We start from the raw sequence: 15,879 nt of genomic DNA on the forward strand, positions 1-15,879 counted from the left end.
TGGGAATTTGCAAGCCCGTGTTGCTGCACACTCTACGACTTTCATATATCAAATATCATTAACATTATTACATGTTACGTTTCTTAAAACTCCATCGCTCGATAGTCGCTAGCGGTTAAAAGTATTTACAGCATCAAGACTGATTCTTTTTCTCCAAGTGAAAAGTATGTGTGAAAATACTTTTATGTATGACAACAATACTTGTGTGAAATTATGTTTTCTAAAATATTTTAGACTCTTCCCTTTTTTTCATTTTCAGGCTGGTACTTGGTATGGAAATTCTTCCTGTCAAGGTTCCGTTTTGTTCGTGAGTTGCTTGGTGGCATGAGCGAATCTTCTTCGGTAAACGATTTAAAGAACGGTAGATCACGGATAAAAAAGGTCCGTCGAGACTGAGGACAGTATAGATTTCTTCACGATCAAAAGAAGGAAGAAAAAGCAGATCAGACAAGAAAACATTAACTATTTTATTTTTAATACTTGGACTGAAACCACAAAATCTATCCGATAATAATTTAGCCAGGCACGCGATTATTATATCAGGTTCCAAAGTCCATCTCTTCGATCACTGCTCACAATTTGCTGACAGCTGCAAAATATAACAGAAACAAAATGTCAATAAACATACGTTGTGCCACGACGGAGGATTTGCTGAACATGCAGCACTGTAATCTTCAGTGTTTGCCAGAAAATTATCAGATGAAGTACTACCTCTACCACGCTCTCTCTTGGCCACAACTTAGCTACGTTGCGGAGGATGAAAAGCGTCGAATAGTTGGCTATGTACTGGCGAAGATGGAAGAGGACTGTGAGGACAATCCCCATGGGCACATAACTAGCTTGGCTGTAAAGAGGTCACACAGAAGGCTGGGCATTGCTCAGAAGCTGATGAATCAGGCATCAAGAGCGATGGTAGAGTGCTTTGGAGCGAAGTACGTTTCTCTTCACGTTAGGAGAAGCAACAGAGCTGCCTTGAATCTCTACACAAGCAGTCTGCAGTTTGAGGTCTCTGAAGTTGAGCCGAAATATTACGCAGACGGCGAGGACGCTTATGCAATGAAAAGGGACCTAAGCAGTTTTCATCAAGAAAAAAATCATGCGAAGGATAAAATCGCCAAAGACGGAACAGCGCACACCCATTCTGGTGGATGCTGTGATTACGAACACTCTTGAAGAAAGTTTGTCTGGGTATTTGAGACCAGCTACTACCGGTTCTTGAGTCCCTGAATAATTCCAGTTCAAGATTCGTGACGAACCGATGTTACCAACCAATCGTAAAATCATCAGACGTAAATTTTTTTCTGCGCGCAAACATTCGATAGCTGCAACATTATTATTACTATTATTATTATTATTATTTTATTTAATAGAAGAAAGAATAAATATTATTGAATATACAAAAGTAAACGAAATGTGAACGGAGTATATTATTTTGAGAGTTAGCCTAATTTCATGTACCGCCGGTCAATTTTACAGAACACGTATGTAATATATTTGAAAATACTTATGAATTGATGCTTCATTTACTTAATACGGGTGCAGGTGACGATACTACGAAAACAATGGAATTTTTATAAAATTATTTGCATTCACTAGGGAAACTTGTAATAATTATAATACATTAAAAATATTCGTCTTCAAAAAGGACTATCTTGTCAATTTAAATTTTGTACCCGTGACATGCCAATGTTATTCGCTCTCTAAATTTGATTACAAATTCGAGTTTTCGAAAAAAGTAGTCAACAGCTCAAGTATCCTGTGAAATAAATCTAGATTAAATTCACAACTGCTAAAAAGTCATATTATCGATCATTTTACAGAATCACCGAGTACATTATATCGTGAAATGTGAAACTGAAACGTTGGAGAAAGACGACATAGTTATTACGCGAGCTAACTGAAGGGAAAAAACCAAATAGGAATGTACGTTCAGAGTTCTCAAGAAGTAATTCATTTGACATTTCAATTGGCTTATCACTTGACAACTTAACAGCTGAAACTAACATATGAAAACGATAAACGTCCAGAAGAGAAACATTCTAATTACCTTTCAATTCTGAATATTCGTAGTACTAAAAATAATTTTTCGTAAAGTTCTCTTACGACAATACAAGAAAGTTTCACCAGAAATAAATAAAAATGAGGCTGATTTTTTTAAAAATGGTTTTTATTCGTTTTAATCCGAGAGATTGCAAAGAAATATGCATTACTTGACGCTCCGGGTATTATTCCACCCGAATCTTAGTGATTATTGTATAAAACACAAGAAGAAAACAAATAAAACAATCGTCAAAATGAAAATGAACAAAAGAGCTGACATTAGATAGTACTTAATATAACTATGTTTTAAAATATAATAATAATTCTATATACATAAAAAATAAGTTACAGCTTAAATAACATTGTATAACGCACATTCTTGTCACAAGACGCCAAGTCGTCCATAACATTGAACATTTTTCGTGTCAGAGTAATTTGAGACAGTCGCTTAAATGCAAAGTCAGAACACTGAAACTTGAAAAATTCAAAAAGACAGTGCTCGACGTTCACGTCTGCGTATTCCTTACTTAATTACAAATTGAAGTGAATACCCCCTTTTCTTGAAACTCAATCTTTTGCACGTGTCCTACAAAACGTCCAGTCTCGTTATTTACCTGTGCATAAGTTACTACAAAAGTGAGAGTGATGATTCACGAAACTATTTTCTGAAGTGGTTCTGAAGTTTCTGAACGAACTGAATTATTTCGCGTTTTTAATGTCTAATTATAATACTTGATCGGCGTAATTTAAAACTGGCCCGTAATCTGTCGGATCCAGTCGAGATAGTGCGATACTCTCGTGTAAACCCCGGGGACTCCTGCCTGACCGCATCCAATTCCCCAGGATACGACACCAGCCAACTGCCAGTGACCTTGACGTTCGCAGACCATCGGGCCACCGCCGTCACCCTTGCAGGCGTCCTTTCCTTCCTCACCTCCAGCACATATGAAACCTGGATGCAAATTGAAGCTGTACCCTAATCTGGTCCTTCGCATCTGGTTCTCGCAGACCGCGTTGCTGAGCACTGGAACGTCGACTTCCTTCAGGATGTTCTGATACTTTCCAAAGTCGCCAAAGGCGTTTTTTCCCCATCCCGTGGTCCAGCACCTGTGCGAAAAGTGAGAAATTAGCGAAATGAACATGCCGAGAGGCTCCTGCAGGACAGACAAGGATCGACGTTCTTCAAACTCGTATGTACCTGGTGCCAGTAAAGTCGTCGTGTCTGTTCGGGAGGCAGGCCGGACTGATGTGCGGATTCCTTTCAAAATCGATATCATGGTCGAGCTTCAGGATTGCGAGGTCATTGTACAGGGTACCGGCGTAGAATTCTGGATGCACTATGACACTGACTATGTCGCGTTCGATGTACGGGAAAAATTCAACGTCATGATTCACGTCCCATTCTCCAAGACGTGCCCTGAGGTCTCGTCCGGCGTGAGTTTTTATGCAATGAGCCGCAGTCAGTATGTGACGGGGACCGATCAGGGTACCACCGCAGACGTAGACGCTCTCGCTAGGGTCTTTCTTGAGGATTGCTACTTGCCAAGGATACTCGCCTGGAAGTTATTTAAAATTTTAGACTTTTGCTTTCGCAAACGGATTTCATCTACGTGCAGGCAAAACGCTTCAAGGATTTCCAAGTGTGCAAAGTACTGCAATGTCAACGAATACCAATTACCGAATTCAGAGTCTCCATCAATGTGGGCTGGGGTCTTTATACGACCATTTATACCCTGGCTGTTGCGGACTCCACATTGTCCATTCCGACTAGGCCTTCCAGGGTTTATCTGTTGCCGGCGACAGCACACGTGACGCGGTCCGCAGACTGGAGGACGTCCAAATTGTCTCTGTGATTGAAAAAATATTTTGTCAAGTTACATTAAATGAGAAAGCAAAGCAGTTTTTCCAAAAATGGCCAAGCTAAAAAATTCTGTATTTTTCCATGAACGGTTTCTAACAGTATTTTTCCCATTATCTTAGATTTTGAGCTTGGTCGTTTTTATAATTAATAACAAGATTGTACCCACATTTTTGAGTTTCAAGTGTCGAGAATTGTTAATCAAAACGCGATTTCTTATGTACGGATTTGCTAAAAAATTTTACTATGCTATGCAAATATTAAGTCTGGGTAAATTCGCGTTTTGAATTCCTCGGCTTGTGGCATCTCCAGAGTTAATTTGTAGTAGAAGAAAAGCCAATCAGGTTTCCCGCAACCTTCACAATGCCAGAAGCAATGCTTACAGACTTTCGCTTTGCAGTCGAGCACCGAAAATTTGGAAAATTAAGTAGCTTAGTGTCAGATAACTTTGTATGTACATGTTTCAGTTTTAGTCGAGTACTCCAATTTACGGCAAGTGAGATATAGACATATACCAGCATGGTCCTCGACGTGTATTCAAAATGCATACCTATAATCGTAACGGTAAATCTACAGATAGGAATATTTTTTGCATCTAAGGAAGTGAAAATATTTTTTTTTGTTAGATGAACTAATTTCTCAGGTTTGAATCATTACTGTACCAAATTGGTTTGTCAAAAAGGCAAACGGTCTTGTGCTCTAACGCCCATACTGGTATACATGTATATAGTATATAGATTCGTCATGCTTTCTACTTGCTATAAATATATTATGTTAGTACTGCAGTAACAAACGGCGAAAGTCTATTAGCGAGACTAGGTATAAGTTCGATAGTTTTTCCATTACACAAATTAAAACAGTAAGAGAGAGGGCGCGCAATGCATTCAGAAATTAATCGTCTGTATGTACACTAGTTAATAAGTTTCCGCCATAATTCAGATTGATAATGAATTCGTAAAAAGTAAAAGAATTCGCCGGTGTACCAAATTAGTCGATAGTCAGTTTTTAGTAGCGATGTCATTCAGGTATAATAAGACTTTCACTGAGAGAAGAACAAAGAGAAAGAAATATAGTGTGTGTTTGTGCGAAAAAGAAAGAAATATACAGAGATATGGACGAAGAGAAAGTGAAGGAAATATGCATATACTTATACAATGTATATCGAGAGCAAGAGAGATAGCAAAAAGGAACTTGAAAATATTCTCAAGTATATGTAAACTGTTTATAATCATCGTAGCTCTGTGCGCGTGTCTCCGGTCAGGTCTGTCCTCATCGTGGTGTTCGCCGCGGCCATCCTCACAGGCTTTTATTCAGCTCACCGACTAATACTCCCAGCTCTTACCTCCTGAGCCAGTTGTTCGACTTGGTTAACATCGCGTTTTCGCCTTTCCGGGAAAGCTACCCGGCCCCCGCGTTCGTCCCCTTTCTTTTGAGCCTGAACAGTCTGCGCTCTCGACGACGATGACGGGTTCCAGTCATTCTCTGCGCTATCGTAACTGCTCTGCAATTTCTCATTGTAAGCCCCGAGGTTCTTCTGAGTATCGTTTGCTCTCAAATTCCTGTAGTAGTCCTCGGCATAATCACCGTATTCACCGGAGTAATCGCTGTCGTAGTCGTTGTCTTCACGGTAATATCCACCAGGGCCTTGGCCATAGCCGGGCTGACCATAAGGACCCTCGGAATAATGGGGCTTGTACACGGATTGATGTTGGTAGTGTGGCCTACTGGGATAAGCCGCACCGAAGCCGCCCCCGTGACTCGGGTAGTGGTGACCGAATGGCTTTTCGTAAATAGGGGGCCCTACCGGGTAATGCTGGGGGTAATAATGGCCACCTGGTTTACCGAGGAGGACTTGTTTCTTGTAGGCGAGAAGGTCGCCGAGCTTGTGGACTAGTCCGTGATTCGGGGTGACGTGGAGGTTGACGAACGGCTTGACTACCTTATCACCGTACTCGTCTTTCGTCACTTGAACTGCAACTAAGGGATTCACTGAGACCAGCCCGAGGTTTAGACCCTGACTTCCGCCCCCGTAACCCGGGTAGGGATTTACTAGCGAATCTCCGCCGTAGGGGTTTATTGGGTAGCCGGCTCCTCCTTGTGGCAGTCCAAAACTGACGCCCCAGGTTGGCTTCAGGTTCAATTTCGAGGTGTCCAGGTCGCCAACGACCAGCCGCTGGAAATATTTTACCCACGTGGTAAAGTTACAACGACCCGGATGCAGAGGGTTAGCACGTTGGTTAGACACTCCTCGCTTTTTACGCCTTTCGCCGCTATTCCAAAACACTAGCCAAACGATACCAACCAACATGATAATCCCGAGTCCTTGCTTACTCGGACTCGATTCAAATGATTCGCATTTTCATTGTGCCGATGGCTGATCGCGTGACCTTGGACGGTGGAATGTACCTTCAACTTGTGCAATGTTCCCGGTTGACTTAAGTTGCTGTACTTTTTTTTCCCCCTCAGACTGACGAAACAGTAATCTGGTAGGGTGTCAGGTGATGTGATTTGACGTGACCGGGAAACGTGAAGTGGAATCAGGTAGTTTCGTCTGAGGTGTTGATTGGAATTTGAAAGTGGAGTGTAGTTTAGGTCATGAAATTTGAAGTCAGAGTTATTGGAAATGAGCGAAAGTGCATTAATGTTATAGAAAGCGTTAAAAAGCGTTAAAAGCCGTACACCAACTTGCCTCATCCTCGTAATTCTGCGTTATAGAATTATATCTTTACAACCCATGCTCTTAGAAATTCGTACCAATTGCCAAGCTTAAGGTATAAACACACTTTGCCTTGTCCGAGTTGACATAGTCACGAACAATCAATGAACTATAATCCTGTATAAACCATTCATGGAGTTCTCCTGGACTTGGCAAATGGTAATAGACTACAGTTTATGCAAATTATAGTATGTATTATTTAGTGCCTTACCCCTTGTGCGTCGGTTTTCTTGACTTCCTCGCCCGCGAGCTCCTTAACGTCTCTCTTGGACCTCTTCGTTTCATTGTTATTGTCAGTCTTCTCGGCATTTGCTTCCAACGCTTTCTTGTTCTCTTCTATCGTGTGCTCAGCCTCTTCCGTGACGTTTACGCCCTTAGGTACTCGAACAACGCTCATTGTACCATTTCCGTCGGTTAGAACGGCCTCAACGGTTTCTGCCTCGATATTTTTACCAACATTCCTGGGGTCTATGGCCAGGTAGAGGTCATCCTTTCGTCCGAGCTGATCAACGGCCGGGCACTGCTCGTACGGCACACAAACGCAATCGTCGTAATTGGAAGACGAAAAACCGCTGTCGATTCCACCGTTTGATGACCCAAAACCGTTTCCGGATCCGAAGTTCCCGTTACCGTTAGACCCAAAGTTGTTGCCATTTGACCCGAAACCGTTGCTGGACCCGAAGCCGTTGTACGACGACGACGAACTGGAGTCATATTGACTGTTGCTAAATCCGGAATTGAACTGTTTACCGGTATCGTAATTGTTGGATGAGAATCCCTTATTAATGTTGCCAGTGCTGAAGGTAGGATCTTGTCGCGGCTTTTCGTAGCTCGGGTATCTGTCCGCGTAATTGCTGCTTCCAGAGCCGATCAGGTTGTTGCCGGAGGACGGAGTCTTGATTTTAAACTCTTTTTTGAAACTTTCGAACTCGTTAAAGGAGTTGCCGAATCCCCCGCCATTACCGTAACTTCCACCCCCGTGTCCGTATCCGTAATTGTTGAATCCGTTATTACCAACGGGACCAGGTCCAATGATGGAACTGGGAGTCCCAGACACTACGCCAGGGTTGTTGACCACAACAGTTGGAGCTTTGCCTCCGTTGTTCGCATCTTCACCATGGTGGTAATGGTGATGGACATGTTGCTGCACTCCAGACCCTAAGCCCTGATTAAGGACGAGCTGCTTCTTGTCGATGAACTTGTCTTCGTATTCAAGCCCCCCGTCGAATGAAGCTCCACCCTCGTAGATGGGTTTGGAGTCATAGATTGGTCCCGGCTTCTTGAAGCCTGAGTATGGGCCGCTAAAACTGGGTGGAGGTCCATAGCTCGGTCCTGAGAATGACGGCGGTGGTCCAGAGAAGGATCCAGGTGGTCCATTGAAAGGCCCGGTTGGTCCAGAGTATATCGGTCCCGGAGGGCCAGAACTAAAGCTCGGAGGAACAGGCACTGGCCTTGGTGGTCCGTACGGACGTTTTACTGGAATTGCGGGAAGAGGCCTTCCAACTGGTTTAATGGTGACAGGTTGTGCGTAAATGATTTCCTGTGGCTGAATGTCTCTGTGGGGTGAGTAATATGGGCGTCTTCCTTCGGGATTGTCACACTGTAAATGAAGAAACAGGTTTTTTATGCACAATGCCAAAAAACGTGGTCATAGGCTGCCAGATCCATGAGACCAATCATATCATTGACACTTACGTTCATGAGGCCAAGCGAGCACAGCTTTTCCTTGATGTAGGCGCGTGCTACGGTATCATTCCCAAGTTGAAGAGCGCTCTTTACGTTTGGATCTGAGTATACTTCGTCGTAACCTTCCAGATTGCGACCCTGTCGATTCGATACGAGAATATCATCAATGACAGTGTCTACCTGCAAGACAAAGGATTTTTTTTTTTGCCCAATTAATCTGCATACTTTTTTTAGGACCTCAAAGCAACTGCCTGAACCCAAAACGATCCTTACCAATCGAACCTGCTGTTCAAGAGCCTCAGCCACACCGCTACTATCTTGCTGTACATTGGAGTTATACTGTGGATAGTTCGTAGCGACGTTCTGCAGATCACTCTGCTGTTGTCCTTGCTGGGGGGCATCGGGTGCGTTGAAGGTCACTGGGTGAAAGGCCTCCTCCTGTTCTGTATTCGCTGCTGCAAGCAGGTCTTTACCCGTATCTTGCCACGACCATTGCTGTTGGTGTTGTTGTTGGTTTAAAGATGAGGAACTTTGGAGAAACGATGACGTCCCGTATGAAACTTGATCAGCACACAAGCACTGCGCCAGCAGGCTCACCAGTATCACTCGCCACATTGTATATCACTCTGAAACCAAAAACCTACGTCAGCTTTCACTGTCGGGTTCACTTCTCGTCGAGTTTAATCTTATCGTTCTCATAAAATCAAGTTCCGTCCATTTAGCTTTACTGAATTACAAATAGTCAATGAAGCATTACGAATTTCTCCAACGATAAGGCTTGTCAGTGAAGATCATCACTTGTAGATTAAAATTCGGAACTCTTACGAACGTTCCAACATGCAAACTAGTTTCTTAATTTTCTCGAACCTAGTTGGCTAGAGAACTATTTATTCTGTCACATGTGTTGGCGTTTCGAAATTCACAGACCATGAATGGATAATCGCGCCAAAAATTTCGCGGACGATTTGCAAGAGCATACATAATAACGTGGTGTTTCGAAACGATGAGCTTTCGCAGGATCCAAAGTGTGTTTACGTATAACATGTATTTCAAAAGTGTGACGAGATTTTTTCTGCAGATATTGGATTCGTGGGCGTGCGTGGGTGGATTCGCGCTACATCCATCGCCTATTCATGTAATCTGTATCTGTTCTTGATTGCCGAAAGTAATTTTACATGGGCTACAGATTCTCGGCATAAACACGCGAAAGTCAACGTTGACTTTCCCTATCTCAACTTTCATCTCATACATATATTTGGCTGTGATCTCATAATATTTAACTAAGGCAAAACACAGTTTCGCCTCTGTACCGAAAGATTTCCATTCGTCATATCACACAACATACGCAATGGAACATGTCGAAAATCCACTGATTAACACGAATCAGTAATAACTGCAGTAATTTCTCTGCACGGTTGTACGACCAAGCCGACACTCGCCGCGAAAGTGCATCATCTTTCGCCTTTCTCTTCTACCGATTGTTTTTTCAAACAAGTTTCATTCCTGGTCACTGACCCATGCAAGGGTCCTTTGTCAGAAGTCTTCGCGTCAAAGCGGACGAGTTTATAGCCGAGATCGCGGTACCTGTTTCCCAAATTCACGTATGATTTATTCACAGTAGTGCAACTTCTTGAAGCATAAAAATTGTACTTCCTCTCTACTAATTGCAGGTTTGGGTTCACTGGCTATATGGCACAGTTTTACTTTAATTCTGAAATTGGAGGTGACAGGACGGGCTGACTTTCAGCTGAATCAGATGTTACCGAAATCAAAGGATTCGCTTCGGGAGAAAGTATGAAGTATGTGCCAAAAGTCATCAGCCTACATAAATTTCACGCACTATCTACGTGTATAGGAATTACCAATGCCACAATAACTCTGTGTTGTGGCGCCAGCTTGGCAGGATGATTGAATTCGTTTAATTCATTTCGTGTAGATACATACAAGCCCATTCGTATCGCACGGAGAAAGTAGTATGGTGATGTAATTCTCGCCAAATTTGACAGGCGATTCGTATCGTTAATCTTGTCGTTAACAATTTAACGGCTTGCTTACGTACACGCGAATCGAGATTCTTTAGGAGCAATAAATCCATTATAATCTCAAAAAGATCGAGAAAACGATGAGAAAAGAATTTAAACGATCAAAAATTAATTTTATATCATCAGTCTTAAGATTTTGTCGAACATTAACCGTACTGTTTTTTTTTATACCGATTTACTGCAAAAAGTTGTAGGGAAAGTTTGACGGTATTTATTGGATTCCGAAAAGGGACTCTCCTATAGACACACGTTTGTCAAACGTGCATAAGAAGTACGTCAGCGATCCTCCCACGTGGTTTTGCGGTTCACTGATTTTAACTTTCTCTTATAAATTAATTATTCACCCTGTATGTTATATTATATCGCGTCTTGGTCTTGACGAGTTACTTGGAAGGTGCTGGCGGGAAAAGCTATTGTATGTTAATCAATCTCAACGCAGTAAAGTTCATTAAACAAGAATAACAATATACTTTTAGTTCATCCATAATAACCTGGATTAGTTCTAACGATAATTTTAATAACAGGCATATGACTTTTTTCGCTTTTTCTTTCCTCGCAGATCATTTCACGATTGTTATTTCTTACATTTTTCATACGATTCCTGAGATTTTCACGAGACGCATTTTCGTCTCGATCAAGGAAGATTATAGCAAAGAACGTTGATCGAAATTTATATTTTACTTCAGACAGCAATGTAATTTACTTTAGGGAAACTTTGAAAAAATAAAAACCGGCCAGCTAAACTCAGAGTTTATCTTCGTTTTTTTCACCAGATGAATATTACAAACGGGTCAGCATAGCTTATTTTTTTGCTCCAAATCATCGGAGTAACCATTTTTTCCTCACAGTTTATTTATTAACGCCCATCAAATTCCCAGTTATAGTTGGTACGTTCCTAACCAATTAATGAGAAAAATATATGGATCTAATAATGCTGCAATTTTTTCTTTAAGAAACACATCTGGATTGCTGACAAAGATAATATAATTACAACATATAAACACTCAAAAGTTTGCCTGGTTACGTACCACAATGAAGTTCAACTAACCGACGTGCTCGTCACAGAAAAGACCAATTTACATGAGTATATTTACAATTCAAAATTCACCAAAAACTGCTAAAATAGTCTCACAACTGAGCTGCAGCTGGCGCAGTCCAGCTTCTTTTCTATGCCATAAACACAAATTAACGGGGCTTGGGAAGTCCTCTTAAACTTGACATAGTTATACAGTTTCGTAACCCACCGAACTCACCGGCTTCTCTGGAACTCAAACTTGGAACGATACTCGTACAGTCGACTACGATATACCAAAATCAACGTACCTTGCACGGTCCCAAATTCCTGGCAAAAACCTTAGCAAATATACTCGGATACTATTGCTTGTTATACTATTGTTCAAATGACTCTAATGTCCGGTAACCGTAGTACAATTCATTGTCATTGCACCTGCAGCATGACTTGTTACATTTGTACATCGGTATTGTAAAATATGAAATTCATTTTAAAAAATCAAGAGAATTACGTTCTGTGATGAAGTGATTACGTTTGAACAATTTGAAAATATTCGGCGACAGAAAAACTGTGAAGTAGAATGTTAAAAAGACGAAAACTGCAAATCGAGGTGAATCAGTGATGTTTGCGTTTGTAAAAGATCCAAATGAAGAAATTGGTGATTGAAAAATTGTTTAAATGTTCTCAAAAAATATTCTCACCTTGGGCGAGGCGTTCCTCGTAACACTCTCACGGACACTGAGCTACTTGTACACCGGAGTAACTCTTATATACGGCTGTAGACCAGAAGCCCACTATGCCGAGCGATACTCCTCGGCTGAATTGTGCATAGACTGAGACGAGTATATGGTCTAAGGACTGAATGACCGCGAACACTTTCTCCCAGTTTTATATGCTATACCTCCTCACTCTGGTTCGAGATATCCTCTCTGACTCTAACTCCGGCACTTCTGTGGTTGACCGAAGTACGCGACAAAGCTTTTATATACTATACACTGGTTCCCATCACGGGGATGCTGGTGCAGCGGGGCAACGGAACCGCGTCCGCGACCACCTCGATTTTCTTCGGCGGTGGGGCTCCAGCCATCCATCGAAGGCTGATTGCACCTCGGTGAGTCACCTGAAAATCCGACGCCTTTCTTCAGCCTGCATCCCCTCTGGAAGTTAGAATAACGAAGGAGAAAAAGTGCCGAGACAGGCGACAGAGTCTGCATTTATTTATGAATGAACGTAACAGTGATTGCTAAAACTACGGACTATGTGTACGTAATATCGCAATGATGACAAAACCTAAGTCCGCATTCTTTCATTCTAGTTTCACTGATTCTCAATGGGTGAAGCTGTAGTATATTTTCACAAAGGTTTATCCAACTTTGATTACTCCACGAGTAATTTATGATTATATAACGAAGCCGATGATCCGCATAAATTTCGAGGGTTTAAAAGTGATGGTATTTTTGCGATTTTGCCGAATCGAGTTATGTGGTAAATCGCAAGACGATAATAATAACAATTATAACATTAAATCGCATCAAGAAAGAAAGTCGGAATATATGTGTCTATAATGATTTATACGCGTAGTGAGATGCAACATTTGAATCAAAATAATAAACTTCTTTCGGCATATACCAGGTACACTTATACACTTTTGATACAGGCAAACGACGATAAAACAATAGAATGATTCACACAACACGCTAAAGGTACTCGACTACGATTTATTTTCCTATCAGAACTCGTGGCGCAGAATCATTGCTGTCAGATGTCGTAATTTTACCAGTTCAGGAAAACTAGGATATACAGAAAAATATAAGAATATCTTATACATAATGTATCAAGAACGGTATCACAAAAGGAAGTATCTTTGAAAAACTGAATCACACTTTATAATGAGAGTTAACTAGGTACACATCTAATGTACGAATTCTGTAAATTTTCGAGCGAGTTTTCAGCTCTTGGGAATTGGATGTAGTTGAAACCAGACTGAAAAAGTGGTTTGCTGGGATCATGGTAAGGACAGTCAAATTTTAAATTATTCTGATTGTTTAAACTACTGGTAAATGAAACTTGGGATTCCATCTAGTTCAATAGTAAAAATGTACTACGAATCCCGTGTAAAAATATGGTCATCTTTCACCGTGAAGTTCCCTCAAATATTATGTGCGCCGCATGCAGAGTACCCACCGCGACAGATTAGATGGAGTGCAATGCACTAACCAGGATCTTTGAGCTGGAGTTAGTTGCGCAAGTATCCGTTGACGAAAATAGTACACCTGGCCTAGCTTTACCTAGACTAGACTTATCCATAATTCATTACACAATTAATTTCCATTCATCCAACTGCTTCAAGCTCCTTACCACGTACTTTGGTTATACCCGTAGTTACTCATGTTTGATGGTGGGGCGTCTGATCTTAATATCTCATCTACAGGAGCCCGAATGCCAATACGCCATTCCGGACCTAAGGTTGTTTCAAAATATGTACTGCCAAGGAGGGCAGACGCAAACTCCGAGAACCAACCGTTTGATGTTGTGATATCTGACCGCTAGAATCTGAATTTCATAATTGCATATTTCCAGAAGTGTTTTGATTAACTTCTCAATCCTCATCGCGAAGGTTCTGCGTGGATATACGTAAATCCAACAGTCATATTCGTTCTGCAGAGACGAAACTCGAACAAAAGTGATACGTGGTTTGAAGGGCCTGTGTCGCAATGCGTTTCCAGTGAAGCTTGATGCGCACACTGAATCAACATAAGTTCCGGTTCTTTACAGAGTTAAGTGATCATACAAGAGTATTCCAGGCGAAGAAGTGCCTAAGTTTAAGGTTTGAGGTCATCAACTCCACCAGCCGGGAATTACGGAACGATAATCTATCATAAAACCAGTTCCTGAAGCATTGCGAGCCACTCATTTTCTCATGTAGAAATTCAGATGGAAAAGATTTTTTCTTTCATATTTTATTGCGATACCAGCATATGATACAGGTATGATATTATGGAGGAGAAGTGTGAATTTGTGCAGCTTCGCAATATCCGCCGAAAAAGTGTCAGTCAACAATCAATATTGTAATATCTACTGGCGGTCATCTCACCGTCTCTCCATCAATCCCCAACCTGTCGAACACAATTATAGTGATTGGTATGTGCAGAGGATCCTATTCGCAGAAAAGGAAAGTTCGAATGAAGAAATGATGCAGTGTACAAATATATTCAATGACCCGGTGAAATAATCGCGTAATGTATACATTGTCTTGGATTTTCAAGTCCTGGTTCGCGGTATGATAGATGGAATTAATTAGCCGTGACATATTTCAACATCATTCGATTGCGATCGTAGCAGAACGAAATTGAGAGAGACGGTTAAGGATCGTAATCGATGGAGTTCGGGACTCGTGATTGCAGCCCGAGTCTTCTTGGGTAGGTTTAACGAGTTTTCTCGCATCCGGAGGAAGCGTGACTCGTGAACTGCGTATCCTTCCCCTTGTCTTCGTCCCGCTGGCTGCACTTTCTTTTCCTCTCCTCAACCTCGTACCCATCTCTACCTCAGCCATCTTCCACATCCGCAACCTTGACATCATACCGACTCAATCGTAAAGGCACGGGCCCAAGAACTGGACACGAATACTCACATGCCTTGGTATATGAACGTTCACTGCGCGCATACATAGGTCTCACAACTGACGATAAATGCGATCTTTTTGCGACTCGGAATTTTGCAAAAAAAATATTGTACACATTCTGGTAAAATACTGTTACGCATCCTGCTTCATATTGTCGTGCAATGTAGCATGAACTCAAGTCCCTCTCGGTTGTTGTACGCCGTTGGAACCTACCTTGTGCAGCATTTCGGCTGACCGGTTCCGGGAGAAAGTGATCTAGGCACTGGAGGATGTGCTGACGAAGTTACTTACGACCGGTTTACCACTCCGTAACATTATCTCAAACGCGTAACCGTGCAACGCTCTGTATATAGTGCAGAAAAACGATCAGACGTACGCACAATGTTACGTAGGTATGGACGTATAATATGCATTTTGGTATCTTATATATAGGACTTTAATACACGTCCTTTACTGTTACTTTTTTTTCAATCATTCAATCACCAAAAAATCTATTGTACGGAAGACTGCTTTTGTAAGATTAACTATGGAATCTGAGTTAGTATCATCCCTCATCACTCTAGACTCGGATTTACCTAAATTAGGAAATTTTTCAATTGCTTTAGTGTTGAATAATTTTCGAGATTCTTGAGCTTTGACGAATTGTATTGAACTTCTTGTTGGGAAACACATTCAAAAGTTCGAGAACAACGTTTAAATCCGAAGTATTTGTACGTATGTCTTTTTAGTATGAAAATCACTATCCCTGCAGCTTCTTTACAATAATTAATAAATAAATGAATATTACTTTTGCGAAGCAAGAAAATAAAAAATTTGACCCCAACTGGCTTAGACATCTGACATGCATCTATAAATTGTAGTGTATGCATCATCGATACCGAAATAAACGTGATCCGAAAAATT

The 15,879-nt window shown here is 41.4% G+C and overlaps 2 protein-coding genes across 4 annotated transcripts; one reads left to right on the top strand and one right to left on the bottom strand.

The window, feature by feature from the left end:
• Positions 1-393: 393 nt before the first annotated feature.
• LOC124298612 (N-alpha-acetyltransferase 11) lies at positions 394-1,412 on the top strand. The gene has a single exon (XM_046750819.1). It carries the CDS (start codon positions 613-615, stop codon positions 1,171-1,173), a length of 561 nt encoding a protein of 186 aa, XP_046606775.1. The 5' UTR covers positions 394-612; the 3' UTR covers positions 1,174-1,412.
• A 798-nt stretch (positions 1,413-2,210) lies between these two features.
• Positions 2,211-12,311, bottom strand: LOC124298605 (uncharacterized). 3 transcript variants are annotated; one of them, XM_046750806.1, is made up of 8 exons: positions 12,056-12,311; positions 8,574-8,926; positions 8,310-8,438; positions 6,826-8,214; positions 5,241-6,071; positions 3,719-3,887; positions 3,239-3,596; positions 2,211-3,147 (listed from the first exon to the last, which is right to left on the bottom strand). In XM_046750806.1, the coding sequence occupies exons 2-8, from the start codon at positions 8,913-8,915 to the stop codon at positions 2,787-2,789; spliced, it is 3,579 nt and encodes a 1,192-aa protein (XP_046606762.1). In that variant the 5' UTR covers positions 8,916-8,926; positions 12,056-12,311; the 3' UTR covers positions 2,211-2,786. The 3 variants fall into 3 exon arrangements, with proteins under 3 accessions (XP_046606762.1, XP_046606760.1, XP_046606761.1); XM_046750804.1 differs by having other exon boundaries at positions 8,310-8,480; XM_046750805.1 differs by having other exon boundaries at positions 8,310-8,480; positions 8,574-8,940.
• Between the last annotated feature and the right edge of the window lie 3,568 nt (positions 12,312-15,879).

The sequence above is a fragment of the Neodiprion virginianus genome, chromosome 2 (genome assembly GCF_021901495.1).
Source record: "Neodiprion virginianus isolate iyNeoVirg1 chromosome 2, iyNeoVirg1.1, whole genome shotgun sequence".
NCBI classification, from domain to species: Eukaryota; Metazoa; Arthropoda; class Insecta; order Hymenoptera; family Diprionidae; genus Neodiprion; species Neodiprion virginianus.

Coding starts and splice junctions, on each gene's coding strand:
- LOC124298612 (XM_046750819.1), top strand. CDS start 613: ATGTCAATAAACATACGTTGTGCCACGACGGAGGATTTGCTGAACATG.
- LOC124298605 (XM_046750804.1), bottom strand. CDS start 8,915: ATGTGGCGAGTGATACTGGTGAGCCTGCTGGCGCAGTGCTTGTGTGCT. Junction 8,481..8,573: donor TTGAACAGCAGGTTCGATTG/GTAAGGATCGTT, acceptor TTTGTCTTGCAG/GTAGACACTGTCATTGATGA. Junction 3,597..3,718: donor TGATGGAGACTCTGAATTCG/GTAATTGGTATT, acceptor AATAACTTCCAG/GCGAGTATCCTTGGCAAGTA.